This window comes from Haliotis rubra, unplaced genomic scaffold (assembly GCF_003918875.1).
Source record: "Haliotis rubra isolate DU_JTF1 unplaced genomic scaffold, ASM391887v1 Scf44, whole genome shotgun sequence".
NCBI classification, from domain to species: domain Eukaryota; kingdom Metazoa; phylum Mollusca; class Gastropoda; order Lepetellida; family Haliotidae; genus Haliotis; species Haliotis rubra.
Window position 1 is genome coordinate 1,323,853 of NW_025767124.1, and position 23,288 is coordinate 1,347,140.

Consider the following 23,288-nt stretch of genomic DNA (forward strand, 5'->3'; position numbering starts at 1 on the left):
GAAAAGTTCGCTGCGAAATGTCTTCACTTTGAGAAAAGATTAAATTATAAATGGTCATGGCTGACACTTTCTACCGTGTCGACAGTCTCGTTATTACCATGGTGCAAGACTTCCCCCCCTAAATCATGCTGAAATATAGGCAGATTAACAGAGGATCGCGTCTCCTGGTTCCTATTATGCCTAATCGTATCAAAGATCTACAACATAAGTCGAACAGACCTCTATTGTCCAAGTAATCATGATCCTATAATCAGTCCCGGATCGCCAATACAGCAATGTCTTGATCGCGTTGCAAGCATCACTTCGCTCAAGGCAAATTGAAAATTTCCAAAATAGTTCGACCGTTCTTCGAGCTGTTATAAAAATGTCATCTTTTAACGTCACCGGCGCTACTTAGTAAACCTTTGTAACCACTCCAACAATTTGGACAGCCTGACGTCATTTCAACGCCTTGTTGCTGGAGACTGCATTGTCTCGGGCATGAAAGATACATTTTCCATCAACACGTCAATTTATCGCTGGAACTAACCTGTCGCAAATATTCTGGGTTTGCAAACAAAGACATTCGTGAAGCCAAAGCCATTGCGCAGACTTGTGTACATTTTCCAGACTATATGACAACACGCACTGCAATAGAACAAGGCTTTTAACAAAATGAATAGCCAGGATCAAATAATGTTGAACGACCTTGAGATTTGATGCCGGAAGGTAGTAAGCTCGAATACCAACGCCAATACATTTTTAAATGATTTGAATTTACATACGTGACTTTATTATCATTAAAAACCCTTAAGTGGATAAAGCTATTTTATCTACAGTATACAACCGATTTGCCTACAACTTAATACTTTTAGACTGACTGAATGAGTTTGGTTTTACGCCGCTTTTAGCAATATTCCGGCAACATCACGGCGGGGGACACCAGAAATGGGCTTCACACATTGTACCCATGTGGGGATTCGAACCCGGGTCTTCGGCGTGACGAGCCAACGCTTTAACCACTAGGCTACCCCACCGCCCCTAATACTTTTAGAACGGATAGAGTATTCTTAGACTCTGATTGTCTCAGCTCGACTTGCATCGCTGATTGCAACTTATCACACGAACAAGTACGTTCCTGTTAATGGTGCCAACCCTGGCGGGATTGCCTTTACGAAGTTTTCTTACAATACACAGGCAAACATGTTTGGCACAAATAACGATCAGAAACAACAACCGGTGAAGACACAAACAATTCGCAGCTCCATTAATGACCTTTCTTTATTAAGTGTGTTGTCAATTTTCTTCTTATCAGATCTGTCAAACCTGTTATCAAAAACGTTATTTTAAAGCATATTTCAGTCTCGAGTTCAAATGTACTTCCCATATTAATTATAGATATAACCTGACAAAAAATAAAATAAATCTCCTTTCAGTTGATTCCCAAGCTGTATAAATTAATCATACAATTCTCGTATTTCTGAGTGCAGGTTGACTGACTGACTGAGTTTAGTTTTACGTCGCTTTTAGCAATATCCCAGCAATATCACGGCGGGGGACACCAGAAATGGGATTAACACATTGTGCCCATGTGGGGAATCGAACCCGGGTCTTCGGAGTGCAGGTTGAACCCAGTGAAGTGGAGTGAACTGGGTCTGAACGCCGTGTGCAGGGTCGTTTCATCTGTGAAGAGAGGAGCAGGCTAGTCCTTGCCTTGAGATCATAATTCGGTAACAAGCATTAATAACGTCGTTTGTAGGACATGGCTTGGGGATCAACCACCGACCTTACTCTCTGGCCAGACGCTCTATCCATTGTACCAACTTGATACGTAAAACTGTATCCCGGATGAGATGTGTTGACCTGGTATTATTAACGTGACTACAAACAACATCCCACTGTTGATGTGCTGTGTAAATTCGTTTTATTGTTGATGTGATGTGTACATTCGTTTTATTGTTGATGTGATGTGTACATTCGTTTTATTGTTGATGTGCTGTGTGAATTCGTTTTATTGTTGATGTGCTGTGAATTCGTTTTATTGCTGATGTGATGTGTGAATTCGTTTTATTGTTGATGTGATGTGTACATTCGTTTTATTGTTGATGTGATGTGTGAATTCGTTTTATTGTTGATGTGCTGTGTGAATTCGTTTTATTGTTGATGTGATGTGTACATTCGTTTTATTGTTGATGTGATGTGTACATTCGTTTTATTGTTGATGTGCTGTGTGAATTCGTTTTATTGTTGATGTGCTGTGTGAATTCGTTTTATTGTTGATGTGATGTGTGAATTCGTTTTATTGTTGATGTGCTGTGTGAATTCGTTTTATTGCTGATGTGATGTGTAAATTCGTTTTATTGTTGATGTGCTGTGTGAATTCGTTTTATTGTTGATGTGCTGTGTGAATTCGTTTTATTGTTGATGTGATGTGTACATTCGTTTTATTGTTGATGTGCTGTGTGAATTCGTTTTATTGTTGATGTGATGTGTACATTCGTTTTATTGTTGATGTGATGTGTACATTCGTTTTATTGTTGATAGTCATTGAGAGCAGTGACGTTGTTGATGTGAAACAACCAAATACTGTTGATGTGACGTGTGATTATGCCAGTTATTTACCGTTGATCTCATGTTGACACTATTTGCATTCCATTTTTTAGCTATAGCATATACACACTGTGATAGTCCAACTTCTTGGTGCTTTGTTCCGTAACATCAGCATGACTGACTGACTGACTGAGTATAGTTTTACGCCGCTTTTAGCAATATTCCAGCAACATCACGGTGGGGGACACCATAAATGGGCTTCACACATTGTACCCATGTGGGGATTCGAACCCGGGTCTTCGGCGTGACGAGCCAACGCTTTAACCACTAGGCTACCCACCGCCCCGTAACATCAGCATGACAAACTGGCATCACGATAGCAGTCAGTGTCCGACAGTCAGTACGGTGGAACACAAAGTTACTTTAGCTTTCAATAGAGGGACTTCAGGACAGTAGGCCTCCCTAAAGATGCTTGTTATATAACCTGTCTACTATTTGTGACGAGGTAGCGCGCTATGACATTTGTAAGCTTGCGATAACCTATAACGTTACGGCTGGTCTTAATGTTACGATTGCACTGTGGATCGGGACCCTGGTTGTTGGTGAAGTGGTCAACCACTTGTTTTCTTTCTCCAGATTCTTTATACTCAACCATGAGAAAGTCGGCATATACCTGGGTGCTTCATTCATTCACTCACCCCTTCCAAATCGGCAACAAAATTCCCGAAGTAACGGAAGTAACGCCAGTGAACAGGTTTGTCATGATACTTGCAGGGTGTCTAATAGCTAGGGAGTTTGTGTGTGAATTTGGTTTTATGACTCCCTATTTCAACAATATCATGACTTCACCATTGTACACATATGTGGAATAAAACATTCGTCTTTGGTGTGACAAATGAACACTTGACCCACTACCCCAAAAGCCTGGCAGTTAGAGTCCATGCGGAGAACAGAGGGGATTATTTACAGAGATGCCAACCCCAAAGTGTTGCAAATGCTAGTTTCGAGGATCAAATTTATTAGTTTGACCATAAAATTAGTAGTCAACTAAATATTTAAAATCATGATGGATTCTGAGAAAGATATGACACTAATCAAGAGTGAAGCTTTAATTTCCCACACATCCAACAGCAGATTTCCAAATTATCAGCATAACATTTCTTCTGGTCTCTTTTTTGGCGAAAATGTATTTAATCGACGAAAATATACGTTTTGTCTATATATACGAATTTCTAGTGCAATCGTATTGGCGTAGTTTGGGCTAAAATTCGTAGCGGCTACAAAGATGTTGGCATCTCTGTATTTAGAAGGGAATTCACATATATTTTCAATTTTCCTTCACTGAATCCAATTTTGAATGTCTGACAAAATTTGTTCTGACAAAAGAAAGCAAACCATTGGGCTTCCCTTTAACATTAACAAATTGCCTGTTAGGGAGCAGAAGGCCGAAAACATATCCGTCACCAGCAAAAATCCCAAGCATGCCTAGAATATTAAAAGGCAATTCCCTCATGTACCTTTGATAATTCAGAGACTAAATGCCATTCAAAGACTTTAGTGATAATTTTCTTTGGATGATTTCTTCATGTTCCTCACAGCTCTCACACTTGGCATTCCTCAAAGGAACTGTTTCTGCCATGGTTTATCTTGGAGGTAAACATTTATTAAAAGAACATCTGTCAAGAAAAAACAGCTGCTTTCCCCTCAACTGGATGGAATAATGTCGACATATAGACAATAAATTGTCACCTGAAGGACACACTAAGTGAAGAGTACGAGCCAAGGACTGGATGACTTTCTGAATGAGCCTACTTTTTATTTACTCATGTGATCATTGTGTCAAGACTTTCTCAAACAAGATGAAAATTCAGTTTCCAAGGTTATGTTAAAACTAAACTGTTAAATGAAGAGCCATGCTACTGGAGTACACATTCAGTCCACAGCTCACTTCAGTGCAGGGTAAAAAAAGGATTTGAAATCGTTAATTTTCTAGGAAACATATGGACTGTTAACCAAATTTTCTTTTCAAATTTGGTACTGATATAGAGATATGTCCTCTCACATTTTGATAAAGTCATGGAAATGACATGATTCCATTCTCAGCCAGCCAAAACAGTGTCTAGTAACTACATTTTCAGAGAAAATATTTGTCCATCTAAAGTTTTACTAGCATCATGGGAAAAAGGCCTAAATGTAAAATCAAATGGTGTTATCATCCAGTTATGGGGCTTTTAAAAGTCTTGGGTATCATCCACATGCTCCAAACATGAGGGCATGTGGCTCCACTTGCAAGTATGAATACAGTGCTTGAAATCTGGTGTACTAGAGGTTTGATGCAGTGGTTCAGTAAACTGGGATTATAACAGACTCAAAGGAACTACTAATTTAAATTTTTAAAATCTGTATAGTCCGTTTGCAGTGAAAACGTTCCGACGAATTTCCCTTTAAGCAAAAACGTAAATCAAATAAAGTGAAATTAAGATTGCGAAATGTCATAATTTACCTTGCCAAATGAACATGTAAATCTCAGAATTTTTTTCAACATAGGATAAAAGTTGTTCAACAAACGATCATAGTTTCGAATCGCTATTATTGGTTTGTATTACAAGGGCGTAAGCCCAGTAGTTTGAACAGTGAAACAAATGCCTGTGCAGTACATGATGAGCGTTAACTTAGACCAACCCTGCTTTTTCTCGATGTTTCATTTAATGTGTAAATCCCCTTGTAATACAAACAAATAATAGCGATTTTAAACGATTTACTTTTTTGTGTGTTAAAAGTGAAATTCTTCGTACATTTTCACTGCAAACAGACTACAGTTGTTTATATGCATTTTGACTAAAATATTCAGGAAGAAGCATGGACCAAAATATCTCTATTGGTATGAGCATGTTTGTTACAAACATAGTTTGCTGTAGAAGAATCTCAAAAAGCCCTCAAATCTCAAATTAAGGATATGACCCCATGACTTTCATGCTCAATTCTGAACACCATATCAGGTTTTAGGGATGAAAATTCCTGCGCATTGGACGCAGAAATTTGGTGAAGTTCCCCCAAACTAAAATCCTGGGCGTCCTTGTGGACTCAATATAATTTTTTCTGGGAAAGAACTTTCTGAGTTTGTAATGATATCCCATATTAAAATATAAACATACTATTTACAATCATTATTCTAATGACATTGAAAGTAACACATATCTTAACATAATCATTATCAAATGGGAAGCATTCATTATCATCTATTTAATGCAAATTGATGGACCCCCAATTTTGGAAATGGACTCACAAAAACATATGCCCCAGTACACTCAGTTTTGAAGAGCTATGTAAACCCCTGCATATACGTCGTAAGTGATTCACCTTTAACTCTGAGCAAGGGTATGTGATATGTTTCTCCTTGAAGATCCTATTTTCTACACATTAAGGCCCTAAATATATATATCATTGTTCTGATAACAGCAACATAAGGATGGTTAAGGAATCTGTTTTCTTTATCATACAATACAAGTATGTAAAGTATGCAACTTTGTGAGTAAGGAAAGAAAACATCAGTTGCGAGTGACAGTCTGTCTGTGTAGATCTTACTTCTAACCAAAGAGATAATTACTAGGGCTGCAACGAATACACTATGTGGAGAATATGATACGTATCATGAATGTTGGGTAACGAATACGAATAATTATTCACGAATACTGTATTGTAGTTAAGTGATTGATGTAGAATATGGAACGCCCATTTTGACATTTTTGATTTGTCACAGCAATAACCAGTGATCTCATGACACTCAAATTTGGTATGTAATAGTTATAGTCGACAGTACCATGTGCGGCCTTGGCAAACTAACATGACTTGCGCTACTGCAAGGCTAGTACATATTCAATCCTTGCATATCTCACTTTCCAAAAGTACACAAGGGTTCAAGTAAAACATGCTTCCTTAAAAAAATCGTAATATTCTTTAAAATTCGGTTCTGGTGATCACAAATAACGAATTGAATTCATGAAGGGCTACGGTTCGATTCACCGAATATGCGAGTGAATCGTTACAGCCTTAATAATTACAAAAATCCATACATTCTTTTACCCAATGTACCAGTTCCCATAAAATATATTCCAATATGTATTATTTGAAATGCATATTGCTGTATTCTGGTACACAGGTAATAGGGTGCAGTCCTACTATTTCAGGTGACAAACCTTTTTTATTTTCCTGCGGTATTCAATGTTTATAGCAAAACGATGAGGTCTCTTAAATGTTAATAAAATAGACTCTTATGAGATATAGATTCAATTCTAAAAATAAAAATGTGATAATCAATAGAATGTGTCTAAGGTCAATTACCTAGGCTGAGTTTTCTGGTAAAAAGAATGAGACATTTTTTGATTAAAAGAAGATATTTGTATGTTTGTTAATTGATTGTTTGCTGTTTAAAGCTGCAATATATTCTACTGTTTGAAAGGCTGGTGAATAGTCGAGTATGGGCTTAACAAACCCGTGATTGATATCGTCAACAATGAGGTACAATTATCAAGGCAAAGAAATAAGACGATTTCATACCTAGTTATTATTCTGTGATTGATTGATTTAGAGTATGTTTTAATGCTGTTTTTAGCAATATTCCTGCCATATGACAGCAGAGGACACCGTAAATTTTCTTCACACGTTTCTTCAAACGGCACATCGATCCTGGGTCTTCGCCTTGACAAACAAATGCTTGAACCACTTGTGTATCTGTTAAAGCTATAGTTATGACATCATGATGTTCTGCTGGGACTTCAGTTAGTCCCCCAACACCAACACTGTACACAATGTTTTTTTCAACCTACCTGTTGGCATTGTTCACAGATCGGCGTTGCTTCATGTACCAGAGGGACCGATGCAGGAATATTGGCTACAACAGAAAATCATTTGAATTTTAATACCTGACAGGTGTGTTTGTGAGTGCCATAGAACGGTCTGCTTCATTATCAACAAATCTTTCCTGACAACATGGGGCTCATTGAAATTAATGAAGATATATATAATTATAACACTGAACGAAATAAGATATCAAGCTAGAAAATAGAATACAAGATATATATTTTTGTAACCAAACTACATATATGTGAAAAAGTTTTCATTTATACCAGGATATTGAAACCAAATCAAACATTACCAAAATAAATGATAAGTAGTAGTGTTTTCATATATGGCATAGGATTAATGGTTTACCGACACAGGGCAAGAAACCTTTCAAAACTTCCCACTAGACCACAGGACCAGTAAGTGGACAATAATTAGTGGTCCTGTCTGTACTTCACTGGTCCAAAAATCATTCTCAGATTTACTAAACTATCAATACAAAATTCACTGGCCACCAGGACCACTGCAAACTTATCATCCTGATGAATTTGTACTGGCCAGGGACCACAGGACCAGAGTGATTTTCGCACTAAACTTTCAAAACTTGCTCGATTAAGACAAGTAAATGCAGGGAGGAATAGTGAAAGTTAATTGTGGACTCAACTTTTACATCACTTTCTGAGGACTAGTGAAAATAGATGAATTTGAGACTAGGGTTCCCTAGTATTTGCAATATATTGCAATTCTGGTAGCTGTATTCCGATACGTATTGTGATATACTGGGTATTTCAGTGTTTGACAGTGACACAGAGACATGCAGAGCCTATTTTCTACATAAAGCCCTAAGAATAAATAGCGATTAGATAACAGAAACATCAAATTTAGATTTCATTTTGAGGGATTGTTGTTTCTTTTTTTAGAAAATTAACTATGTAAAGTATGCTGTTTTGTCAAATTATTTACAATTGTAAACTTCAGTGTGAATGAAAGCCTGTATGGATTTTAACTTAAACCATAGAGATAATCACAAAACTTCATACATTATTATCCAAAATACTGGTTCGGAGAAAAAAACATTGCAATACGTATCGTTTGAAAGGCGTATTGCGATATACCGGTAGTACCATGCAGTCCTATTTTCAACCCTGTACTACTATCCAGACAGCATATCCAGTTCTATGTATCAGATCAGATTTTCAGGTGGCACTTTGTTCCCATTAATTTCAATAAATGCTATAGATAATATGGCACAAAAGCACTGAGAAAGGATATTGTGAAAATCATAGAAATACTTGTAAGTGCAGAAGAGGAACAGCTAATTCTAAGTCAGGTCACTTGACTCTCCATGAACACTTACAAAAGACTTGTTAAATCTAGGTTGACATAAAATTTCAGATGGAATTTTGACACCACAAATTTTATAAATTATGTAGGTACAACATGGTACCATTGCTTAGATTCATCCAACAATAAAAATTTACGGAAAAGATGCACGGCAAGTGACAGCTTCATAATCTGAAATCCATAAATTGACGTATCGTCAATCCAGCAATTTATCTCACATGTTCAAGTCACGAGCTAGGATTGGAAATCAATGCCGGTGCATTCTGATACATGTACTTTAACCCCACTATTATAGACAGAGGGGACTGTGTGCTGCAGTACTTAATTCAAACAAATATAGGTTTCCTTCTGTGTTGACTTCAGCTGCAAGATGCCAGGCTTGTGGGAAAAGAATTTGTTATGGTGTGTGCACTGTACAGGGATGAGTAATCTGTAATCAGGATTGACAGATAAACATACTGTCAGTCTATCCCTCCCTCCCTCCCTCTCTCTCTCTGAGTGTGTGTGTTTTCTTGTGCTTTGATCATTTTAACCTAAAATCAGTAACACACCATTACAATACATTGTTCATTTTGTTAAAACTTTAGTAAAATCTAAATATTTGTTATATCTGTACACTTATCCTGCACCACTTACATCTGAAGTAGTGCAGGATTAGCTAAAATTTAGTAAAATCTAAATATTTGTTATATCTGTATACTTATCCTGGCTTCTTACATCCGAAATAGTGCAGGATTAGTTAAACATTTAGTAAAATCTAAATATTTGTTATATCTGTATATTTATCCTGCACTACTTACATCTAAAGAAGTGCAGGATTAGCTAAAATTTAGTAAAATCTAAATATTTGTTATATCTGTATACTTATCCTGGCTTCTTACATCCGAAATAGTGCAGGATTAGTTAAACATTTAGTAAAATCTAAATATTTGTTATATCTGTATATTTATCCTACTAACATCTAAAGAAGTGCAGGATTAGTTAAACATTTAGTAAAATCTAAATATTTGTTATATCTGTATACTTATTCTGGCTTTGTATATCCGAAGTAGTGCAGGATTAGTTAAACATTTAGTAAAATCTAAATATTTTGTATATTTGTATACTCATCCTATTCTACTTCGAATATAAGTAGTGCAGGATTAGTTAAACATTTAGTAAAATCTAAATATTTTGTATATTTGTATACTCATCCTGCACTACATCGGATGTAAGTTGTGCGGGATTAGTTAAAAATCTATGTTTTAAAACTACACCAATAATGTGTAGATCTATCATATTCGACACAAAGTGCTGCACATTACTGTCACAAGTTGTTTGCCCCTGTCACAAGACATCGTTTGTTCTAATGTCTGGATAGACATGGCATTGTGACGCAGTGTATGATTACAGTGTAGTCTTGGCGAATTACCCCAGCACAACAAATACTTAGTCTTTGAGGAGAATTCTTAGAAGCCAATTGATAGCTTCACAATGTAAAATCCATACATCGACGGATTTTCAATCTAGCAATTTGTTTCATATGTGTGAACACTGCACTCAAAGTAGGAAACGCTCAATTTGCTTGAGGGAACATCATATATTTTATATGTACATATTATATTGCAGCATTGCTATGAGAGCATGTCCAAATAGCTTGTTCTTGAACATAACCTGAATAACAAGTTATGAATAACATAACAATTTTATTGTTATTAACAGTGCATGAAATAAGCCAAAAGTCCAGGCAGACATCAGGGCCGGTAACTTCAAAATGTTACCAGCCCAAATTGGATTTAACCAGACCAAATATGGTGAATTTACTCAGATGTATGGAACATCTAAAAAAAATTACCTGACCATCGGGCTGGCTAGCTGTAAATTTAGACCGTCCGTCAGAAATCTAGACCGTCTCAGGCGGTCGGACGGGCCTTATTTCATACACTGTTATTAATATAAATAACAGAGGGAAAGTGTCACAGCAAACATTCAAAACATATCAGAATATCATTTCGTATCTAGGATGACGGTATGTTGTTTTTCAAAACTAGCATAAATTGTCTGATAGCTTGCAATAGCAGTTGCAGTTTCAATTGATCATGCATTTTCATGAAATAGTTGTCTGTGATAACATTAGTGGTGTAATGCACACTTAACTTATGAATGTTTAGAGAGTGGATGGAAAAATGTAACTTCAAAAGACGGAAATACAAAAATTTAAACAAATTAGTGGTGTAATGATATGACGATGCAGTATTTCATAGAGAGACAAGGCTTACCATATAACACATCGTTCTACAACTCCTGTATTGCAACACCATTCATTACATTACAAGTAAGAAGATGCAAAACATGAATAATGACAGAAATTGTTCAAGAACTAGTTTATGCAGATTCTATCGTGTTTATTGGTTGGTTATGAATACAAGTGGGTGAGTTTAGTTTTACACCGCACTCAGCAATATTCTAGCTATATGGCGGCGGTCTGTAAATAATCGAGTCTGGACCAGACAATCCAGTGATCAACAGCATGAACATCAATTTACGCAACTGGGATACGATGATGTGTCAACGAAGTCGGCAAGCCTGACCCGTTAGTCGCCTTTTACGATAAGCATGGGATACTGAAGATCAATCTAACCCGGATCTTCACGGGTCTATGAATACAAGAATCTACAGTGTCCTTACAATATGTTAATATGTCATCTTTTGCTGTCTGAAATTTGAACAAATATTTCAAGGCCAAGTTTCACCCACTAAAAGGGAGAAAATATGAACTAATGACATGGTAGTACTAGATCATATTGCATTGTCTCTACCCTTGCTTTATGTAAAACTTAACATAGCTTTAATATGAACAGCACTGACAGTGACACCAATAAAGTATTAATACACAAGGCACTGAGATATACTGCCATCATACAATCTTAATGCTCACAGCACTTTCACCTAATGTGTAAATACAGACCTGATACTTGCATCACTGGTGCATGGACATTACCAGGATACCGATGTGGCCTCACCGTATCATGTTATATATAGAGAGGGAGAGGTGAGGTGATATTGGGTTTAACGTCGTGCTTGAGAAAAAAATTCGCTCATATGACGATGTGCATGCGTGTGTATGTGTGGCTGCTTGTACTAGCCCAGACTTAGTGCTAGCCCACTGAGAGAGAGAGAGAGAGAGAGAGAGAGAGAGAGAGAGAGAGAGAGAGAGAGAGAGAGAGAGAGAGAGAGAGAGAGAGAGAGAGAGAGAGAGAGAGAGAGAGAGAGAGAGAGAGAGAGAGAGAGAGAGAGAGAGGGGGGAGGAAAACATTCTGAAGAGTAAAACCTGTCAACAACGGACAGTAAACATACAACAGTATCACAGAATATGGCGGTATAAACAGTTCTCTACTTATCTTATAATGAAGATAACAAAAGGGAATGAAATTCATCTTTAACAGGTGAGGATATTGGGTTTAACGTGTATAAACAGTTCTCTACTTATCTTAGAACAAATTTCAAATTCCATATGACGATATTGGGTTTAACGATGTGCATGCGTGTGTATGTGTGGCTGCTTGTACTAGCCCAGACTTAGTGCTAGCCCACTGAGAGAGAGAGAGAGAGAGAGAGAGAGAGAGAGAGAGAGAGAGAGAGAGAGAAAGACATTCTGAAGAGTAAAGACCTGTCAGAGAATGGACAGAGAAAGAGAGAGAGGGGAGGAGAGGAAAACATACAACAGTATCACAGAATATGGCGGTATAAACAGTTCTCTACTTATCTTATAATGAAGATAACAAAAGGGAATGAAATTCATCTTTAACATGATCCTAAACTACACTTCAAGCAAAACAGTTGGTTATGGACAACAGACTGACTGAGTTTGGTTTTATGTCGCTTTTAGCAATATTCCAGCAACATCACGGCGGGGGACACCAGAAATGGGCTTCACACATTGTGCCCATGTGGGGATTCGAACCCAGGTCTTCGGCGTGACGAGCCAACGCTTTAACCATTAGGCTACCCCACCGCCCCTATGAACAACAGAGCTAGAGGTAGCTGAACTTTTCCTCACGCATCTGACCTGAGATTCAGGAAGGTCACCTGTGCTTAAGGCACAATACCTGTGCTTTAAATAACTAAACTGTGCCTCAAGTATCTGAACTGTGATTCAGACAGGTCATCTGTGCGTAAGGTACAATATCAGTGCTTTCGGTAGCTAAACTGTGTCTCAGATAAGAAACTGCAACAATAATGTCTAAATATTATTTAGGGCTGTAACAATGCACTGAACTATCGATGGATTGCAATTCTCCAACAGCAATTAATCGATGGTAGAAATGAAAAACTATTGATGCATTGATAGTATGTGCGACTATCAATTGTTTAGTAATTGACTCCCACTGATAAATATGCAGAGCAAAATACAGGAAGTACCAGATTCATTCACTCTGATTTAGAGTTATCCGCCCTTGTTACCTCTTAAACAAACATGACTGTTTCCCTGATCCGGGTTTCAAGTTTCTTGCCAGTTATCAAAAGAGACTGACACTACTTCAACTTGTTTTTATTTTCATATAAACTATACATTCATTTGAGAAATGACTTCAAATGACACATTTCACAGAGAAAAACACTACTGCAATAGAATTGCAATAATTGGTCGCAATAGTATGTTGCAACAGACTATCACTATCACATTAGTTCTGTCCTTCTCAATAGTCACACCTAATATTAATAACAGCTTCAGGTTACATAGCAGTGTTTCAGGCAAAATCCAGCTACTTCTCATGCTTACCAAGCTGACATAATTTAGCTCCCAGGTGAAATGATAAGTCTGTTAGGGCCATGTGGGAAACTAAGGTAATTAGCACCCAAGGTGCGGCAGTCAGCGCCATGGGAGAACCAGCACTACTCAGCTGCAGAATACCTGTGTGAACTCGTAAAGCGATACATTCAGACAAGGACACTCAGATCTTAAGACAGTCAATTATCGACTGTCTCCTCTGTCAAGATGACATGTTTTGGTGAGAAATCATTCTTATATGCTGCGACCACTGAGTGGAACAAACTGCCCAAAAGAACGGAAAACATGACATGCTTTTTCATCTTTCAAGACCACACTAAAGACTCATCTGTTTCATCTCGCCTATCCTCCAAACTAAGAACTTTGTCTTTCTATGATCTTCCAGCGATTTGAGCATACTAATGTGTGGAAAATGTGCTAAACAAGTGGACTATTATATTATATATATATTATATACACAGACAAGTGAGGGACGAGATGTATTCTACTACCAAGGAACTGCTCTTAACAGGCTTATCAGATCTAGGCTCTCTCTACAGTAGCAGGACCTTGGAAGTAAAGCGAAAATAAAGCTAATGTCAATATTGAATATTTACCAGAAATGTGTTCCTTGAATTAAAAAGAAACCTTGGATATACTTGTGATAGTCCAGCAATATCAAGGAGGGGGGATACCAGAAATGGGCTTCACACATTGAGCCCATGTAGCTAAATCGAACCCAGGTCATAAGTGTGTCGAGCGAGTGAATTAACCACTAGGCTGCCCCACCGCCCCACAATTAGTACAGAACTAAGTTCTGATTGGTAGTGATTTTCCTTGTGGACAACAACTCTTTGGAAGATGCATTATGTTTAGCAGTTTCCTGAAAAAATCTAAAACTTGTATGATGATCTCAAAGGTTGATAATCATTATGACATAGCAAATTCATGACCTGTAGATTCTGTGCAAGAATCATACTTGTACCAACCAACCAACAGTACACAATTTATCATGCTTCGGAATGCTTCCACAGAAAGGTAGGGTAGTACACATTACATGATTCATTTAACACACAATAACACCCTCTTTCTGTCAAACAAAGGAACTCCTGCAGGTTAATCTGACTTCATAACCTTGCTGATAACATCATGCAATGAATCTTTCAATGCCAGTTCTTTCCATGAACTGGAACAACTTGCATGTAGAAAACAAATCCCACATTCAGCAATATTCCAGCCATATAATGGTGGCTGGATATTAACTAACAGTGTTGCAAAAGTCAACTGAAGATTTGGAGTAGTCAGAGGGAAAACGGATGTGTAATTATAGGTAAAAGAAGAATAATGTTTTTTCTTTGACATTTTCAATTTTCATCACATAAGTGTAAAATATGTTTAAACCCTATAAACTTCATCAAATGACCCATTTTCAGAAAGATATGGTTTTTCATTTTCCAAAATATTATCGGAGTACATTTTATTTTATGTCTACTTACGCAAAAATCGACCAGTGGATAAAATGACTTGAGTGTATGAAACATGACCCGAGACCTCATACCACTAAATAAAAGATATCTTAACTCTGTCAACTGAACATATGCCTGTTGTTGGGCTGCATAGTCACGTTGTAGAAGTCTCAGTGTCACCAGAGCATGAACAATTTGCTACCCGTTATATCTTATGAATGAACGAAAACCAATATAAAAAAACTCCCCCCAAAAATCCTAATTTGGCGAAGGATAAGTGTGGTAGAGGTAACTTGGCACTCAACACTGAATGGTTGGCATCTGTGTATGAATCTATGCTGGGCAAAACAGTGAGTGAGTGAGTTTAGTTTTACGCTGCACTCAGCAATATTCCAGCTATATGGCAGTGGTCTGTAAATAATGAAGTCTGGACCAGACAATCCAGTCCTCAACAGCATGAGCATCGATCTGTGCAATTGGAAACCGACGACATGTGTCAACCAAGTCAGCGAGCCTAACCACCCGATCCCGTTTGTCGCCTCGTACGACAAGCATGAGTTACTGAAGATCAATATTCTAACCCAGACCTTCACGGGTATGGGCAAAACAGATCAGAAACTGATATGATCAACAATCCATCTGACCTGTGTACAATGACATGCTATATCAACCAGGTCACGGAGTCTGACCATCTGATCCTTGAGGTGAGGTGAGGTGAGGTGAAATTGGGTTTAACGTCGTACCTGAGAACATTTCGCTCATATGACGACGTGCATGCGTGTGTATGTGTATGTGCGGCTGCTTGTACAAGCCCAGACTAAAGCTAGTTTTATAGTGCTAGCCCACTGAGAAACCATGCCGCAGTGAAGCATGAATACCCCACTCAGACACATTATACTGACTCCGAGCCGACCAGTCCTTGCTGTACCCATTAATGCCGAGCGCCAGACAGAGACCAACAAGTACCATATTTTAACGTCTTTTGGCATGACACGGTCGAGAGTCGAACCCGCGACCTTCCGCTCTCCAGGCGGACACTCTAACCACTACACCACAGAGGCGGTCTCTGATCCTTGAGTAACATGGAGAAAGTTTGTTTGTGGTTTAATGCCACACTCAGCATTATTCCAGCTCTGTGATGCCAGTCTGTAAATAACTGAGTCTGGACCAGACAATCCAGTGATTGACATTATGAGCACCGACATCCACAATTGGGATACGATGACATGCATGGCCGTCCCTAATCACAAGCAGCCTGAAGACCAATTCACAGATCAATTCAGCAAGAAAGCTCCTAACAACAGGCACAAATTTCTGGGAACAGATTTTTATTCTTCCCAGAAATCCTCAATGAAAACTAACGCATTCTGAACTCAAACAGCAAATACATGTCTGTGATGACAATATAATCCCTGTTAATTCCTACATTTCACACATTCAGTATCACACCTACTGACTCAGCCCTTTGGCTGTGAATATTCTTTATAACCTGCTTTTACATGTCTTGGAAGACGCCATCAGCATTAATTTCCTGTCACCTAACAGAGTAATATTCACAGGACATTAGTAAGCTGACCTACGCCATTCATTTCTGGTACATACGCTAGAGGCACATCCAAACACATGCACCATTTGTTCATCTTATCATAATAACTGACTCATTTTCATCTTATCCAAATTTTAACATGTTTTGAAATATACCACCCATCAAAAGTTTAGACTCACTTGAAGCACTCTCTATATGTTATGCATATATGTGTGGTTACATCGAAGATGAATTTCTCCACTAACTTGGGGAACCAACTGCAAACTTTATGCAGATGAATTGCAAGAGGATCATACATTAAATTGTTAAAACGCATGTGCGAATATCATGCATGTGAACAGCTGTGTTGAGGTGTAAAACTTTGTCAAAAATTTGCCAATTTTCACTCAGTTTCATCATTTTTTTTAACCCATGACAATAACCTTTCCAACGTTACGAATTTGTTTTACATCAGTTCATGTGTAAACAGTACCTTTAAACAGTATGGAAATATTTGCAAAATCTAGTTTAGAAGAGTTGACTTAAGCAAGTGGCTACATTTACACTAGTGAGTCTAAACTTTTCGTGGGGAGTATATATTTTGTCTGGTGAGCAGCGAACCATATGAATAGCTCAGCATCTGAACTGGCAAGTAGCATTTTCTAATAAAATATACAACAAAACCTTTTGATTTCCATTCCTGGCCACTATCTGAAACAATACAAACTTTTCTGTTTCCACTTGACTGTATGTACGGTCGGACCCGTTTACTCGGACCCTGTATATCCGGAAACTCTGCCACCGGACGATTTTTAGGTGAAACGAAACTTACCTTCAGTCATTGTACTCTCTTAGCCGGACCCCGCGCTTCCGGACCCGGTCTGAGAATTTTCAAACCATTCCCATAGATTTCCATTGAAAAATGATCCTGTTATCCGGATGGAAAGCTCTGTACGCATGTGCATATGCATGTGTATGTTATCGCCATTGTTAATCTCTCTCAGCAGGCGTTTGATGTGAATTGATTAATTACCCATCAAAACACTATGGACGTGTGCCACTTGAATTGTTAATTAGGATTTGGCAGGTGTGAGAAGATCTCATCAGTAATGAAAACACATGCTAATTAGGATTAGGATTAACTACATTGTAATTGTACTATATATAACGTCTCGTCAATATGCATCGTTAGTACGTTTTGCTTGTTTGATCCAGTTACGGATGCATCGCTATCCGCACTATTTCCGAGTTACCAAAATTTCAGGATGAACAGGGTTCGACTGTAGTTTGATTCCAAATAGACTGAAATGTATTGTATGAAATATTGCATTACACAATATACAATTCTTTCTTCCAAAATATCCATCTTTGTTGTAAATGATTTCATCATTTCAAGAAACGAGACTATCACTTTGTTTCAGTTTTAATGAAATTAAATGACAATATTTGAGTCAAGGTGTAGGATGCAATAATAACATCAAGGTAAATAATCTAATAAACAATAGCCTTTTAATTTTATATTACACGTTCAATCACCTTAATGGCTGGTGACTTATTACATTTGGAGTCCTGGTCTAAACCTGTAATGTAAAACTTCCAATAAAGTATACAATGTCACTACAATTTTGCAGCTAAGCTATCAACAAGTAGTGTATGCATGAAAGCATCTTTCTTCTTCTCTTTACACATGAAGATCCAGGTTAGAATACTGATCTTCAGTAATCCATGCTTGTCATAAGAGGCGACTAACGGGATTGGGTGGTCAGGCTCGCTGACTTGGTTGACACATGTCATCGGTTCCCAATTGTGCACATCAATGCTCATGCTGTTGATCACTGGATTGTCTGGTCCAGACTCTATTATTTACAGACCGCCGTCATATTGCTGGAATATTACTGAGTGCGGCGTAAAACTAAACTCACCCACTCTCTTTACTCAAGTTTCAGGCTCTTCATGTAAACTGTAACATATGTTATATTTGGGAATACTTTCTCAGTCAGGTACAGATTCTATTACTTTTGTTGGGTGGATTCACACCCAGGATTTGAACCCACATTCCTGTGTTAGCTGCTTCCCTCACAACACTACGACCAATGGCAAACAATATTGAATGAACCATGACTCCTCTGTATCTTAAAATTCAATGTGTAGAAATATCATTATTTATTGCCACTTGTCTAACACTGCAATGGCTACAGGTACTTTCTCACACTGTTGCAAATTTAATATATGTTTTCAATAACATTGGGCATTTTTACATCAATGAGAACTTTTAAAAATAGTTCTTTTAAAAACTTCTTTTTTTTCAGGTAACTTCTAGTACCTGTCTGTTAATTTGCTGTGCCAAGTGCACGAACTCACAAGAGTGATACACGACAGAGTTATAATGAGCAGGATGTACCTGCGGACCTTTTGTCTCTTATTCACAGCAGAGTTTATGGATAGCTGACACAAATTTACAATAAAAGATGAGTAAAGATGTTTATTGCGTGGTGTATAATTTATTTACTGATAGCGACAATCAATATGACAGTTTGTTTTTATCCAAGCATATTAAGTTAAGTCTAAAAAAAACCCAGCTGATTTTTCTAATGGAGATTTTTTAAAGCTGTGAGACTTGGATGCTGGAATATAAACACTGTTATTAATCTTTAAACATTTTTTTCAAGATAACACCTGTAACCAAGTTTAAGAAACAGTCTAGCTTAATTTAGAAGACAGCATATCTGTTAGTCCCTAGGGTTTGCAGTTAATAGATCAAGAGTGCACTCTTGCAGCATTCTCACACAGTAATCAAATATGTGCAGTGAATTTCACTCCCGTGGGCCTATGTGTCCCAAATAAATATAATATACATTGTTAGCTCATAGTTTTCAGTGTAACAGTGTTTCCGTGATACTACCCCTCAAAGACAAGAGTCTAAGTTATTACTTCCAGCTGATGAAGCATGCAACATGTCAGTGTTGAAAACCATGCTTTTTATTTAAAGTCTATGTCTGTTCTTCATCATTCTCTAAGACATTGTCAAAAAAGAAGGATTCCGTAAAAATATGCTCTGGTTTTGTGTCCCCCTTTTTTTTATGAAAGTCCCCTATTTTTAAAAACCCAATGACCGAAATGTCTGCTACAGTTTCTAGATCACTGGGCTTGGTTCACTGTATGTCACATAATGCTACGCTCAGTTGGGTTTCCTGAACAGCCTCCAGCCTTGTGTTGTGAAACAAGTGCAAGGCTTGTACAACACTGATGTAAATGTAGTTTCCAGGTTGGTGTTATGTACTGATGTTCTGCATTCATAAGCGACTTCCAATGATCAAACTATCGGCTTATCAATAACGTGAACCAGGAGACAGGTGGGTCTGAATCAGATGCTGCATCACTGATGGACAAGTATTGGTTGGTTTGTTGTATAAGCCGAACACAGCAATATTCTAGCTATATGGCTGCGGGTTGTAAATATTCGAGTCTGGACCAGTGATCAACAGCATGAGCATCGATCTACGCACTTGGGATATGATGACATGTCAAACAAGTCAACGAGACTGACCACCCGATTCCGTTAGTCACCTCTTATGACAAGAATGGGTTGCTGAAGACCAATTCCAACCCAGATCATCACAGTTCACAAGTCCTTGGAGGGTTGCAGTGTTACAAGCAATTATAGCTACATACATGGAATTATCATGAAACGGCCCTCCCATTATCAGAAATTTGCGGTCCGCTGCAAATGATATTGGACCGCTCAACCTTAACGACGGGCCACTATCAGTTCTGTTATCAAGTGACGTCATAGTGGGTGCGTGGGCTTGCGGTTCATTCGACATTGGCTTTGGACTGGCAGATATTCTGGGTCAAACAAGTCAAAGCAACCCGAATTCCCGCTTTAAATAGCGGTAATATTGGCTTTCTTGCTGGTGCTAACCTTAACAATTGCACTATTAACGTTGTTGTTTGATCAAACCCGAACACTGACATAGTTTGACATGTTGCAGACTGTGGTCTTGTCAAAGGCCAAGGTTGAAATAGTCACTTTCTGTTGTGACATCACTTGAATTGTTCGATGACGTAACTGCATTCCGGCAGTCAACCCCGTCAGAAGTGGGTTTTGAGTAAACTTACAGTCAAATTCCTTCATTGCTTCCTTTTTCTTTTCAACACAAATTCCATGTATTTTAGCAATAATAACAGTAAGGCCTAAAAAAAAAAGCTTGTGGTTCCGATTTCCCGACCGACCCTAAATATTCCCGCCGAGCCTAATAATTTTACTCACTACATAATAAATTAAATTTATTTTCTGACACATGAGTAATGTAAAAATATTTTGCAAAAAACCCCCCAAAAACCTACCTACCTACCCTAGTTCGGAAATGTAGGAAATCGGAACCACAACATTTATTTTTTTTGGCCTAATGCTATTTTGGGGGGCATTATCGTTTGCAGAAGCCCTCTGTCTTTTTCAACTGCCCTCCTTTGTCGGGCAGTTAATGGAAGACCTCGGGCTTCTGCAAATGATAATGCCCTCAAAAATAGCATTATCCTTATAAGGTAGCAGGGGTGGTACCATATTGAACCCAATATGTGCACCATCGCTAATCATGATACAATCTTATCCTTTTTCAGGGAGGAAGTGTAGGAGTTTGACTCCATTTTGAGCAATATTTCAGCAATATCACAATGGGTGACATCAGAAATCAGGAATCACTCATAAAGTGGCATATGCAGTGGTACTGTGGTATCGTATTTGACTTTGTTGGTGACCCAACCCTCAATATCTGACCGATGAATTGTTTTCAACTAGAGCCGATCTGAGTTCCTTGAACATTGCTTCTGCATATTTAATCTAGAGACCCTCAAATGTTGGAACAATATTAGGGTTAACATAAATGATCCCCTGATTTCCATGCCAATTTTGAGCACTGCAGCTACACCTATAATTAAATAATGCCACTACAACAGGTCCAGGTAGTAGGGAGGTCAGGCATGGCGGCCATCTTGTTTTGAAAGTGGAAACTAACAAAAATCATCCCATTTTAGCTTCATTAACAAAGATTCCACTAGATATTTACCGCTGTAGTACCATATTCCACCACATAAGTGCTCCAATCATATATTCCCGCTATTGTAGTCATTAATAACACTAGGAAAAGGGAAGAAGTATATTCCTGATGTAGATTACACAATACAATTTGCTCCTTTAATTATTAGCAAAGTTTTGAGTTTCAAGTAATGTTCCTATAGTATTCATAAAAGTTCAAGGACACCTGATTGTTTCTTTTTACCGACATCTCATGAAAGATCAATCTGTAACTTAGGTACTCAGGAGGCCGATCGAGGACATAAAGCACATGGCAAGGTAACTGTAGGATACTGAAACAATCAGCTGTTCTTTAACTTGGTTTGGGCCTACCCCCTCAATAATTTCAAAGACAGAGAAAGTGGGTGAGTTTAGTTTTAACCGCACTCAGCAATATTCCACCTTTATGGCAGTAGTCTGTAAATAATCGAGTCTGGACCAGACAATCCAGTGATCAACAGCATGAACATCAATCTATGAAATTGGGATACAATGATGTGTCAACCCAGTCAGCAAGCCTGACCACCCCATGCCTGTTGTGGGCTGCATAGTCACGTTGTAGAATTCTCAGTGTCACCAGAGCATGAACAATTTGCTATCCGTTATATCTTTTGAATGAACGAAAACCAATATAAAAAAAATTCCTAATTTGGTGAAGGATAAGTGTGATAGAGTAACTTGGCACTCAACACTGAATGGTTGGCATCTGTGTATGAATCCATTCTGGGCAAAACAGTGAGTGAGTTTAGTTTTACGCTGCACTCAGCAATATTCCAGCTATATGGCAGTGGTCTGTAAATAATCGAGTCTGGACCAGACAATCCAGTGATCAACAGCATGAGCATCGATCTGCGCAATTGGGACCCGATGACATGTGTCAACCAAGTCAGCGAGCATGACCACCCGGTCCCGTTAGTCGCCTCTTACGAAAGCGTGGGTTACTGAAGATCAATATTCTAACCCGGAGCTTCATGGGTAAAGACAGAGAAAGTATCTGAAGGATGCCACATGAATAAGTAAGCCTGTCTCATCTTTCAAGCAGTTTTACCTATTGCAAGAACAATTGCTGTGAATAAGTTAAGGCTGTGTATTGGCAAAGAAACTAATATATTTCAACACAGGTGTTTACCTGTAACACTGATTATACAGGAGTAGGGACCATGCTATTTTCTTCATACTGCTGCCCAAAAATATTTTGTGGTTCTGATGACAGGAATCTCTAAATAAGGTCCGATGGGCTGGAATTCTTTGTTGGTGTTTAACAATTTATAGTGTGTAAAACAGAATTGCTGAAGTGCCAAAACGACAGAAATGTGTACTCGCTTGTGTTCATCCTAATTGGGTATCCTAATTTTCCTCTGAGTTACCAAATAAATTGTACCCACCTCACTTAAACTAATTTGGGTATTTTGCCATTTTCCATAAATTGTAAAAATATGATAAAGTTTAAATGTTCGTTTACGTACCTGGTACCTATATTTTATCTGTATTATGAGAAACGATAAGAAAGACTGCAAGTTGCCAAATTCATGTGCTGAAATAGAGCCTCCCAGTATACCTTTGTTACTTTATCTATCCACCGGTACACAAGCTAAGATTTGACACTTGTGTGTGTACGCTTGCAAGATCAAATGTATTGAGTATTTACAAAAAATCAAGCGTACCTGTATCCAACAAACTTAATACGAATTGAGTTTTCACATAAATATTTGCGTAATTTACGCAGATACACAGCTTATCTGTACCTCTGGTGTCTAG

The 23,288-nt window shown here is 38.0% G+C and overlaps 1 protein-coding gene across 2 annotated transcripts in view; it reads right to left on the reverse strand.

Moving 5' to 3' along the window:
- The window catches only part of LOC124289353 (polycomb protein SUZ12-like), a 57,456-nt gene that overhangs the window by 21,918 nt on the left and 12,250 nt on the right, over positions 1-23,288 (reverse strand). For both annotated transcript variants that reach the window (XM_046725965.1, XM_046725966.1), the window contains exon 3: positions 7,356-7,420. In XM_046725965.1, coding sequence (XP_046581921.1) covers positions 7,356-7,420 — 65 coding nt within the window. The remainder of the gene's footprint in view (positions 1-7,355; positions 7,421-23,288) is intronic.